Source organism: Myodes glareolus, chromosome 23, assembly GCF_982192425.1.
Source record: "Myodes glareolus chromosome 23, mMyoGla1.1, whole genome shotgun sequence".
NCBI classification, from domain to species: domain Eukaryota; kingdom Metazoa; phylum Chordata; class Mammalia; order Rodentia; family Cricetidae; genus Myodes; species Myodes glareolus.
In genome coordinates this window covers 32,350,829-32,362,987 of record NC_142048.1, presented here as the reverse complement: position 1 = coordinate 32,362,987, position 12,159 = coordinate 32,350,829, and the positions used below count along the sequence as shown (strand labels likewise).

At 37.1% G+C, this 12,159-nt stretch overlaps 1 protein-coding gene across 24 annotated transcripts in view; it reads left to right on the top strand.

The window, feature by feature from the left end:
* The window catches only part of Pcm1 (pericentriolar material 1), a 92,668-nt gene that overhangs the window by 68,757 nt on the left and 11,752 nt on the right, over positions 1-12,159 (top strand). For 16 of the 24 annotated variants that reach the window (XM_085680228.2, XM_048441699.3, XM_085680225.2 and 13 more), the window contains 4 exons: positions 2,430-2,550; positions 3,364-3,522; positions 3,914-4,053; positions 6,612-6,746. In XM_085680228.2, coding sequence (XP_085536354.2) covers positions 2,430-2,550; positions 3,364-3,522; positions 3,914-4,053; positions 6,612-6,746 — 555 coding nt within the window. The remainder of the gene's footprint in view (positions 1-2,429; positions 2,551-3,363; positions 3,523-3,913; positions 4,054-6,611; positions 6,747-12,159) is intronic. The other 8 variants (XM_085680222.2, XM_085680229.2, XM_048441696.3 and 5 more) reach the window with 1 other exon arrangement.

Here is a 12,159-nt window from a genome sequence, read left to right as displayed (position 1 = left end):
TTGAAGTTAGATCATATAGTTGATATTGAGCTTTAACAAATGATAAATTAAGAATCTTGCAATAGCTGGGCAGTGGTGGCCCACACCTTTAATTCCAGCACTCCGGAGGCAGAGGTAGACAGATCTCTTTGAGTTCACAGAAGCCTGGCAGCCTGGTCTACAGAGTTAGTTCCAAGACAGTTAGGGCTGTTACACAGAGAAATCCTGTCTCAACAACAACAACAAAAACTAAAAGAATCCTACAATAGCCACACATATCTTTAATGGGTATTTAATAAGTCTTTGTTGTGTTCTTGAGAACATTTAGTAGTTCAAATACCAGTCAGATCACAGAAAAACCTGGACAAAAGAAAATCATTCAAAAAATAATAAATGTAATTTAATGTATTCTACTTAGACAAATATTTTAATCAAGTATAAAAAACCATAGAAAATGGTAGGATACTTTTATATGCCAGATACTTGGGAGTGGCCTATTTACAGGTTCAGGCATTGAGATTATGGGTCTTGTATAGCAAATGGCTTTCTTAAATAACTCAAAGCACCTGAGTAAGAATAAAATAATTTATAAGCAGACATCTGCTTCTAAGTAAAGGGTTGGACTCAACATTGTTGTGATTTTTCTCACTCTTGTAATGTTAACACAATGTTTTCTGAAGATGAAATTTCTCCAAAAGGATATTTTTGTCTCTTTTTTAGATAGAATAATGTACTTGGAAACAATTGACGATTTCCTCTCATTTTTTGCTCCTATACTCATGTTGAAGACAGTACTTCTTTAACTCACCTTTCCACTTAAAATTGTTCTTCATGCTCTAAATCTTGTGCTTTAGACAAACCTGTGTCTAAAAAGTATATAACTTATGTTTTGTTGTACTTATGCACATATAATGTATATGTGTCATAATGTGTATGTGAATGTGTGTGTAGTAGATGTGTTTGTGCACCTGTGTATGGAACCCTGGAGTTGATATAGAATGTCTTCCTAAATTGCTTTCTACATTGTCTTTTGAGACAACATCTCTCATTGAACCTGGTGGTTGCTGATTACTGGGCATTGTGATAACTTGGGAACGATTCAGTCCCTAGTTTCCATTTTTATAGTGTTAGATGAAAATTAGGAAATGAGTACTTAGTACTTTGATAAATTATTACAATGATCTGAAAATGGTATGTTCCTTTTTTGGGGAAATTAAAAATGACATGACTATTCATGTATTTATTTATTCATTCATTTGGGGGAAGGAGAAGAAATTACTAGATTATATTAAGGATTATTGGACATTGAAATAACTTGGGAACAACTGATATCAAGTGATAAAAATTGTGTGGATGAGAGATGATAGAGGTTAACTATAGAGGATGCAAAAGGAACTTAGCTGATGGAAATTATATATGCTATGTATATATGTGTTTTATATATGTATATATATATGTGTGTGTGTGTGTGTGTTTAATATATATTATTTTTTTGGAGAGAGGGTCTCACTGTTTAGCCTTGGCTAACCTAGAACTCCCTTTAGAGGCCTCACTGGTGAACTCACAGAGATCTGTCTGCCTCTGTTTCCTAAGTGCTATGACTAACACCACCATGTCAAGCTAATGATCTTTATCTTTAGAGAAGCTGATTATATAAGTGTATCCATTTGTCCGAAAGGTACATTACTAAATGTTGTGCCAAATAAAATATAATTTTATAAATATGAATGTCTTATAATTCTTCAGATATAAGACAATGAGTAAAGCACGATTAATAAAAACTCAGAGACAGAAATTGGGAGTTTAACTTAAAGGTCAGAAAAGTAAAGCAGCCAGCCACTGGCTCTTACTTCTACATCAGTCTGAAAATGACAATCCTGCCTCCGGGAATCTCAGAATAAGACTGACTGAGAACTGTCTTCTTCCGTTTTATAATCCTCTCTAGTTCTGGGATTAAGGGTGTGCACCACCGCCTGGTTTCTGTGGCAGCTAGAGTGGCTGCTGGGATAAAAGGCGTGTGTTAATTGCTGCCTGGTTTGTAAGCCTGGCCAGTGGGCTGGTTTTACTCTTCTGATCCCTCGGGCAAGTTTTATTTATTAAAATACAATTGAAGTGCCACTTCAAATGATACACATATAGTAAGGATCTAGAGATATAAGTGTCAATTAGAATGTAAAGATAATTTAAAATGTTAACTATCAATTTATAATTTTTAATGAGAGTTGTCTTTGTTATTTTTATTTATCAAGAAAGTTCTCCAAGATTACTTAATATTTTAATGTTTTTAATGTCTTAATAATGGGTTTTATTGTGGTCTTGTCTGGGTAGATTACTCATGCAACTTCTTAGTACCCTTTTTGGTATATAGTTTTATGGAAATAACAGTTTCTGTGTTAGATGGACTATTTAGTGCTTTCAATGGAATATTTAGTGATTTTTGCTTAACTTAGGAAACTTTCGAGAAGAACTTTGAAAGAGAAACACACAAAATAAGTGAACAAAACGATGCTGATAATGTGAGTGTCATGTCCATATCTTCCAACTTTGAGCCTTTTGCAACAGATGATCTAGGTAAGCAGAGCTTTCTTAATCTTGCATATGACTTTAAGATGATCTCTTGGCAGTCTTTGAGTTGTTGACTAAGGAAATAACTAGGATGAACACACACAAAAAAATCCATCAGTCTAAATCCATGACTCTTGTTTATTCCTTGACCTGGAACAAATTATCCATTCTCTGTAGGTGTGCAAATACTGAAGAAGTAGGACCCCTGTCTAGTTTCCTATCTTCTTGGGAAAAACATTGACCTTTTAAATATGAAGTATAGTAGTTTTGCTTTTTAAATGAAACTTTATTTTTTCTTAAGGAGAAAGATCATCTACTTAGTTATTGAGGAAAATCCATGGTTTCTCCAAACGTGTTTTCAATAAAAATGTGAAGCTAATAGTTTGAGATAAAAACTCAAATTTTATAACAATCCCTTTACTTAACTGGTTATGCAATCTGAAACAAGCTACTTAAGTGCTGTCATTGTAGGGTCATTTAAGGATTAAACAAATAGCTGATGAAGATGTCCATGAAGTGCCTCATTAGTACAGTAAAGGGAAATTCTTTCAAAGCTAATTCTGGGCTGGAGAGATAGTTCAGCAGTTAAGAGCACCTATATCAGGTGGTTAACTACTGCTGTAGCACTACAAATGCCTGTAACTCCTTTTCCCGACCTCAGTGACATTCTCTCACACATACATGTACATATCCGTACACATATAAAAATAGGTCTTTAAAAAACTGATTTTACTTCCTTGTGTTTAGATTTTTTATTTTTGAGAGTATGGGAAAAGATTGCTTTTACATATTCTAGGAATATTTCTGTTCCAAATTCAGGTAATACCGTGATTCACTTGGATCAAGCATTAGCCAGAATGAGAGAATATGAACGCATGAAGACTGAGACTGAAAGTAACTCAAATATGAGATGTACTTGCAGGGTCATTGAGGATGAAGATGGTGCTGCTGCCACTACCACAGTCAGTAATTTAGAAGGTGTGTTTTTAGAGTGTTGAGAAGTAATAATCAAAAGTTGCATATAAAAACTAAAGCTAGCTGGGTATAGCTGTAATCACAGAACTCAACAGGTTGTAGCAGGAGGATTATAGTTTAAGTCTAGTATTGGCTACATTGCAAATTCAGGACTAGTCTGAACTATGTACTTGCCATTCTGTGTTTACAAAAAAAAAGTTAAAACCCTTTTTATTTAATACTAGTGGTTTTATTACTGCTTTCTTTAGATTATAAGGACTGCTAAAATACTTGTTTTTTCCTTTGTTTTATTTTAGAATAAATTTATTATAACATTCTAATAAGATGTTATATAAATGTGTGTATATCTATGTTTGTCATTGACTTTTGCTGATATATCCTTTTTCTTAAAAAGTAGAAACTCCGATTATTGAGAATCATGTTTCGTCACAACCTATAAGTGATGTTTCTGCTGTCCCGTGTCCTAGAATTGATACTCAACAACTGGACCGCCAAATTAAAGCAATTATGAAAGAAGTCATTCCTTTTTTGAAGGTAAACAATTTTAAAAAATAAACCAGTATATATAATTGCTAATAGTGTCTATATAATATGTACTTGTAAATAATGCTATTAACAGGGCAAAGGAAAAAAGTGTACAAGTGAAATTTGGTTGGGTGTAGTAGTGTTGCATGCTATTCTGACACTCAGGAGGCATAAATAGGCAGAACTCTGAGATTGAGGCCAACTATACATAGTGAGTTGTAGGCTAGTTGAAGAAGTGAATTGCTTTCTGAAATTGCATCTTATGTTTTCATCTAAAATAAGAATTTTTAAATTGCACTCTTTTCATCTAAAGTAAAAATTTTAAATGTTGGAAATTTTAAAAATTGGAAATGAAAATGTAGTTTGCATTTCACCCATATATGGAAAACTATAAAATATACTGTCATGGGCTCATTTTAAATTTTTCTTCCTGTTACTTTTTTTTAAATAGTTTTTTTCCCATACAGTATATTCTCATTATTTATGCTCCCTCATCTTCTCCTAGATCCTCCGTACCCATCCAGTTCCATGCCTTCTTTTATTTCTCTTTAGAAAACAGGCAAGTAAACAAACCAGAATAGACTAAAACAAACAGAAAACAGCAAAAAATTTCGAGAGAAACACACACACATACACACACACATACATACACACAGAGGAGAGAGAGAGAAGACCATTAAAACAGAAAACCAGACTATCTAAGCAAAAGAATAGTAAGGTTAAAAGAAAACAATGCTCAAAGCATTGTAAGATGTCTGTTAGATATACTTGGTCTATAATGTCATTTAACTCAGATGTGCCTATTTTTTTTATCAGAATGATCTGTCTTTGGTAACGTATGATATTAAAGTCACCCATTGTTGTTTTGGGTTTAATCTGTGCTTGGAGAGATGACTCAGTGGTTAAGAGAATTTGCTGCTCTTACTGAGAACCCAAGTTGGGTTCCTAGCACTCAGCGTGTTGTTTCACAAGTAAATACAATTCCAGGGGCTCTCCCACCATCTTCTGGCCTCAGACACTGGGAACCAGTGTGGTGCACATACATGCACTCAGGCCTCTACACATACTCATTCAGTTTTAAAGAAGGAAAATCAGAAAAGGGAAAGCATGAGGAATCTTTCTAGGTGGTAAAATATTTTTTTCTAAATGATTACAATATTGGAAAAGTGATGATATTTTAGTTAATGGTATTTTTTTAATGTAATTTATCTTTTTAATATGTTGTCTATGTTGACTTATTAGAAACCAAGCATGGTGGTACATTCCTGTAGTTCCAGTAGTCAGTAGGCTGAAGCAAGAGTGTCAAGAGTCAAAGGTCAGCTTGAGCTATGTAATGAGACACCATCTTAAGAAATCACTTACTAGTCTTTGGCCCCTTGCAGAAACGAACTGCCTTGGCACATGAACTTATTTATGTTTATTATGTACTTAGGTCAACCTTTGGTCTCGTGTAGTTTGGCCACCTTATTGTTAGTGGAAGAGTGGAATTTGACTTGGAGAAAGGGTGACAGGACCTGCTTAAATGGATTAATAGCAGAAAAGGAGATGAGAATCTTGAAAGTACTTGTTACAGGTCTGCTCTAGACTGACCTTAAGAAGCTAATCAGGCTAAAGTTTATTTCATAATTCACATATAGTTTAGGTTTTTTTGCGACAGAGTTTTAGTATATAACCATGGTTGGCCTAGAACTAAAAACCGTCTTCTCCTGCCTCCCTCTCCAAGTGCTAGAATCATACGTATGCCACCACACTTTTTTTTTCCACATGGTTTCTAAGGTGCAGTTAAGAAGAAACATGTTCTATATGTTATTTTAAAGAAGTTAGAAGACATCTCATAATATTTAGAGGCAGTTTTAGTTATTGGTATGGGTACAGGTATTGCCGGTGTAGTTACTAGCAACTGTTAGGAGGACACCATGAGCATGGCAAGAGAAAAAGCATTTAATTGAGGGCTTGCTTACAGTTCCAGAGGAATAGTTCATGCATGATGACTGGCATTGCAAGTGTGGCAGGAGTTGTTGAGAGTCATTAGCAGTAGGCAGAGAGAGATTGGACCTGGCATGAGCTTTTGAAACCTGAAAGCCCTATCCCCGGTAATACCCATTCTTCAATAAGACCGCACTTCCTAAACCTTCTAATCCTATCCAAGCAATCCACTCCACGGTGGCTAAGATTCAACTCTATGAGCCTCTGTAAGCCATTCTTATTTGAAACACCATAGACATAATAGAGAGGAAATTAGGTAGAAGGTTGGTAAGATTGTAAACATGGTTGAAATTATGAACTATAATCAGGAAGATAGACAAGTTGGAAGGTCAGCATGCATAATTCTCCTTAGTACAGATGGGAAGTGATAGAAAGTATTGGAATAGAAAATTTCTTTTATTGGTCGTTTTCTAGTGTATGGGTTAAAATCCCCAAACCTTTCACTGTATATACTGTAGAGACTGACCAGTATCTCTGGAAAATGAGAAACTATGCAAGAGAAACAAATTTCAAATTGTGTAGATTAATACTTTTTAAATAATAGATGAGTTTACATCCTAACCTACTGGGGTTTTTCTTAGGAACACATGGATGAAGTGTGTTCTTCTCAACTTCTCACTTCAGTAAGACGTATGGTTTTGACCCTTACCCAACAAAATGATGAGAGCAAAGAGTTTGTCAAGTTCTTTCATAAACAACTAGGAAGTATATTACAGGTAAGAGTTTATTTTTGCTTGTTACCTCCATACCATTTTGTTAGAGTTCTATTGTCATTTTCTGGTATTATACAACTTATTCAAGAATCCATTGTAATATTCATTTTGGATGGCATTGTAATATTATCTCTTTACTTAGTTAAAAATTGTAAGAGGCCTTTCTGTATTTTCATTTAATGTGGCCATCTCTGAGACTTATCCTAACTCCAAAAATATTTTATTGGTTTGAAGGAGCTGGAGAGATGACTCAGCTGTTAAGAGCACTTGCTGCTCTTTTAGAAGATCTGGGTTTTATTCTCAGCACCCATGTCAGATCACTCACAACTGCCTGTGACTCCAACTTCAGCAGCTTAGGAGTTAGCCACTCTCTCTTTTTGTTTTATTTTTTGTTTTAAGCATTTGTACATTCTTGGCATATCCTCATAGATACATACACGTGAACAAAATATTTTAATCTGTTTTTTTTTTCTACAACTTTTTTTAATTGATATTTATTGAGCTCCCACATTTTTCTCTGCTCCCCTCACCCCTTCAATTCTCCCCAAGGTCCCTATACTCCCAATTTACTCAGGAGATCTTGTCTTTTTCTACTTTCTACTTCCCATGTAGATTACGTTTATGTATGTCTCTCTTAGTGTCCTCATTGTTACCTAACTTCTATGGGATTGTGATTTGTAGGCTGGTTTTCTTTGCTTTATGTTTAAAAACCACTTATGAGTGAGTACATGTGATACTTGTCTTTCTATGTCTGGCCTACCTCACTCAAAATAATGTTTTCTAGCTCCATTCTTTTTTCCTGCAAAATTCAAGATGTCGTTATTTTTTTTCTGCTGTGTAGTACTCCATTGTGTAAATGTACCACATTTTCCTTATCCAGTCTTCGATTGAGGGGCATTTATGTTGTTTCCAGGTTCTGGCTATGACAAACAAAGCTACTATGAACATAGTTGAGCACATGTCCTTGTTACACGATTGGGCATCCTTTGGATATGTACCCAAAAGTGGTATTATTGGGTCTTGAGGAAGGTTGTTTCCTAATTTTCTGAGAAATCGCCACACTGACATCCAAAGTGGTTGTACCAGCTTGCATTCCCACCAGCAATGCAGGAGTGTTTCCTTTTCCCCACAACCTCTCCAGCATAAGTTGTCATCAGTGTTTTTGATCTTGGCCATTCTTACAGGTGTAAGATGGAATCTCAGAGTTGTTTTGATTTGCATTTTTCTGATGACTTAGGATGTTGAACATTTCCTTAAGTATCCCCTCCCCCCTTCAATCCTTCCCCAAGGTCCCTATACTCCCAATTTATTCAGGAGATCTTGTCTTTTTCTACTTTCTACTTCCCATGTAGATTATATCTATGTGAGTCTCTCTTAGTGTCTGCATTGTTGTCTAAGTTCTCTGGGATTGTTTTGTCCTTCTATGGTGATTGATAGTTTTGCTGGATATAGTAGTCTGGGCTGGCATCCATGTTCTCTTAATGTCTGCATAATGCTTGACCATGACCTTCTTGCTTTCATTGTCTCCACTGAGAAGTCACATGTAATTCTAGTAGGTCTACCTTTATATGTTACTTGGCCTTTTTCCATTGCAGCTCTTAATATTCTTTCTTTACTCTGTATGTTTAGTGTTTTGATTATTATGTGGCGAGAGGACTTTTTTTTTTGATCCAGTCTATTTGGTGTTCTGTAAGCTTCTTGTATCTTCATAGGCATATCTTTCTTAGGTAGGGAAAGTCTTCTTTTATGATTTTTTAAATAAATTTTCTGTGCCTTTGAGTTGAACTTCTATACCTATTAATCTAAGATTTGGTTTTTTTATGATGTCCCATATTTCATTGATATTTTGGGTTAAGCTTTTGTTAAATTTAATGTTTTTTTTAAACTGATGAGTATTTCCTTTATTGTATTTTCAGCGCTTGAGATTCTCTCTTCTATTTCTTGTATTCTGCTGTTCATGCGTGCATTTCTGGTTCCTGATCTTTTTCTCATGATTTCTGTTTCTATAATTCCTTCGGCTTGTGTTTTCTCTATTGTTTCTATCTCAGTTTTCAAGTCCTTGAATAGTTTCTTTTATAAATGATTTCTTTTTCTTGGTTTTCTTTAAGTGATTTGCTGATACCTTGCAATTTTTGTTTGGTTTTTTTCCTCCATTTTTTTAAGGGAATTTCTCATTTCATCTTTAAGAATTTCAAACATTCTCTTGAGGCTATTTTTTTAGATCATTTTCCTCTGGTTCATCCATATTTGGTTGTTCAGGACTTGCCTTTGTAGGGTCTTTAGGTTTTACTGGTATCTTGTTGCTCTTTGTGGTGTAGCGTGTGATTTTACCTTTTCTACTCATCTTTTCCTCGGATAGGCTATCTGAGATTCTGGTGAATAATCTTCTAGGTGCCAGTGAATCCAAAGCTCAGATGGTTGTTTCTCGTGGTACAGTCAGTGTCACAGTTCTAGTTACCCTGTTGGTTATTCCTGTTCCTAGAGGTAGCTCAGTGCTCCTGTCTGCTCCCTTGGAGTTTGCTGTCTTAGGCCTACTTTGGCCTAGGTTGCTGGCTTTAATCTGTTTCTGTAAATCCTGGTCTGGATCCCCTCCTGCAGAAGTCCCTGGCTTGGAGTTGGACCTGTTCTGGTGGAGATCGCTGACTCTGGATGTGGTCGTTGGCTCAGTCCTGATCCGCCACTGTTCTGGGTTAGCTCCCAGGGCCGGATTTGCTCCTGGCTTCTGCTCTGTCCTAGGAGCCCCTTTCAGTTCCACTCCTGTGGAATTTGTTGCCCAAGGTGGAGTTCCTTGCCTCAGGGCAACTTTGGCCTAGGCTTTAACCTATTTCTGTAAATCCGGGTCAGGATTCCCTCAGCAGAAGTCCCTGAGTTGGAGTTTGGACCTGGAAAGGTTTCTGGTTCCTGTCTACTGCCTAAGAGGTCCCAGACTCAGATGCACCCAAACCCGCAGAAGACCTGCTTACTTCCTCAGAGGTCCCAGACTCATGCTTGGACCCACAGGGGTTTCAGGTTCCTGCCTATTTCCTTTGATGTCCCAGAACAATGCCCGAACCCACAGAGGTCCTTGCTACTCTCTCTGAGGTCCCAGACTCGCACCTGGCCCCTCCGAGATCTCTGGTTCCTGCCTATTCCCTCGGAAGACCCAGGTTCACTCATACCCAGGCTGGCAGAGGTCCTGGCTCCGGCCTAGTTACTGGGAGGTCCTAGCCTCCTGCCCAGACCCATAGGGGTGTTAGTTTAGGTCTACTCCCTTGAAGGTCCCGGATTCACATCCGGACCCTAGCAGTCTCTGGCTCTGGCTCACTGTTACTCCTCTATACCTGTTCCTGTGGAGATCGTTGACTCTGGATCTGGTTGCTGGCTCAATCCTGATCTGTGTCCTGGGACTGGGTTTGCTTCTGGCTTTTGCCCTGGTGGAGCTTGTTCTCTCTGTGTCCTAGGTAGCTGGTTCAGTCCCACTCTGGTTCAGGTGGAGATCACAGACTCTGAGTCAGGTAGTTGGCTCAATCCTGGTCGGCCAGTGTCCCAGGACTCGTTTGGTTCCCAGGGCTGGGTTTGCTCCTGGCTTCTGCTCCTGGTGGAGCTTGTTTCCTCCAGTTCTCTCTGTCCTAGGGGTCTCGTTCAGTTCCACTCCTGTGGAATTTGTTCTTTAATCTGGTTTGATATTCTACCATGCAAATAGTTTAAGACTGAAAGAAAAGCATGCTCTGATTTAATTTTATTTTTTTTTGTTTTATGGAGAAGAAAACTTATTTATTATTATATGATTAAGAAAACCTGAACACTGCTGCTTTAAGCTTCTTAATTTTCTTCTGCTCTTAGCCGTTCTTTCTCACATAAGAAAGTGTGACCTATCTTATTCTTCATGTCGGTTATTTTCATGGCCACTTTGGCCCTGTCTGCTCTATCTCCCCAGCAATACACACAAGTAAAGGCTTGTCTAGAAATAGCTTGTGCCACCTGTAGCTTTCTCATGGATTCTTCAGCAGCTCCCGACAGCATTCTAGTCTTGTTAACTACTAGAGCTCTTCCTTTCCTTGGCAATAAGCTCGTCTTCTCCTGCCTGGGGAAGTTTCTACTTGATGCACTCATCTTTCCACAGAGTTTCAACCCTGTCACAGAGATTCTGCTTTTTTCTGTGACATGAATAAAGGACAGACCAGTAAGAGTGGTCTACATGGTGCAAGGAGTGCTCTAGAACACTGTTCTTTAAGAAATGGTTTAATTAACTTCTCATAGGACTAACACAATCCTTACTGAAATGGTGTAATTATGCTCTAGGAATGACAAAGAAACTCCTCTTGATTGATTTGACAGTGTGAGTAGCTACCAGTTAAATCTGGCAAGTGAAGCTGCTTTAATTGGCCCATACATTTTAATCAATGTCCTGTATTTAGGCATAATAACATCTTAGGTAAGAATGAAACTTGTCAGAAAGATGATCAGATCTGGCAAGTTCAGGTATACAGCTGACTAAATCCTTGCTGGTTTATTTTTTATTTTTTTTCTTAGAAAGTAATTTTATTAAATTATAAAAGTTTCCATTTCCGCCCCTCCTCTCAACACCCTCCCACTCCCCCCACTCCCTTTCCTCCTTATTAATGGACTCAATTCATCTGATTTAATTTTAAATAATGAGAAATTTTAGAAGCTAGAAACCAGCCTCTAATTAGAGAAACTTTTTAGAACATGAATAATCTTGCTTATATCATATAAGTAACTGTTAGTATGTGTTTGATAATTGGGCATTTCACTCTCCTTATCTGTTCTATTTGGAGCCTTTGAATCTCCTCTCGTCTAGATATTCATAATAGGTGAAGGTTATAGGTTACCGTGAACTGTGGCAGTGCCACTATGACAAAACAGAACTTATAATGAACCTATTTGTTTTATACCTGTTATCTGACTTCCTTTATTTCCTTCCCTTCCATACTGTCTAACCTCTAGTAATTACTTTCTAATGCACAGATAAACTTCAACTTTAAATTATGTTGAGGCTGGGATTCTTATCTAGAGAAGATTTTTGTGTCCCAGGGGACATGACAGTGGCAGTAGGTGTTTGTTTCATATAGCAGGTAAAGTGGGAGAGAGCTAAGAAGGAAAAGGAGGAAGAGATGTACTAGATAGAGGCTAGGCATGCTGCTAAACCACTTTCATTTTCTTCCTGGTTTTTTTTTTTTCCTACAAGGTCATATCTATTTAAGAACAAAAGTTAAATTAAATACTACCTAGAATGTTTTTTCTCGCTCCCGTTCTTCCCTCCCTGTGTCTCTGCTTTCTTTCATGAGCTAGACCTTAAAGTATTGTCTTTTAATTTTTTTTCTGAACTCCATTCAGAAGTTTTGTGTTGCAAGTCTCTTAGCATACATGCTATTTCTGTGGCTGTATAGATAGTGTTTCTGTGTTGCATTCTTTG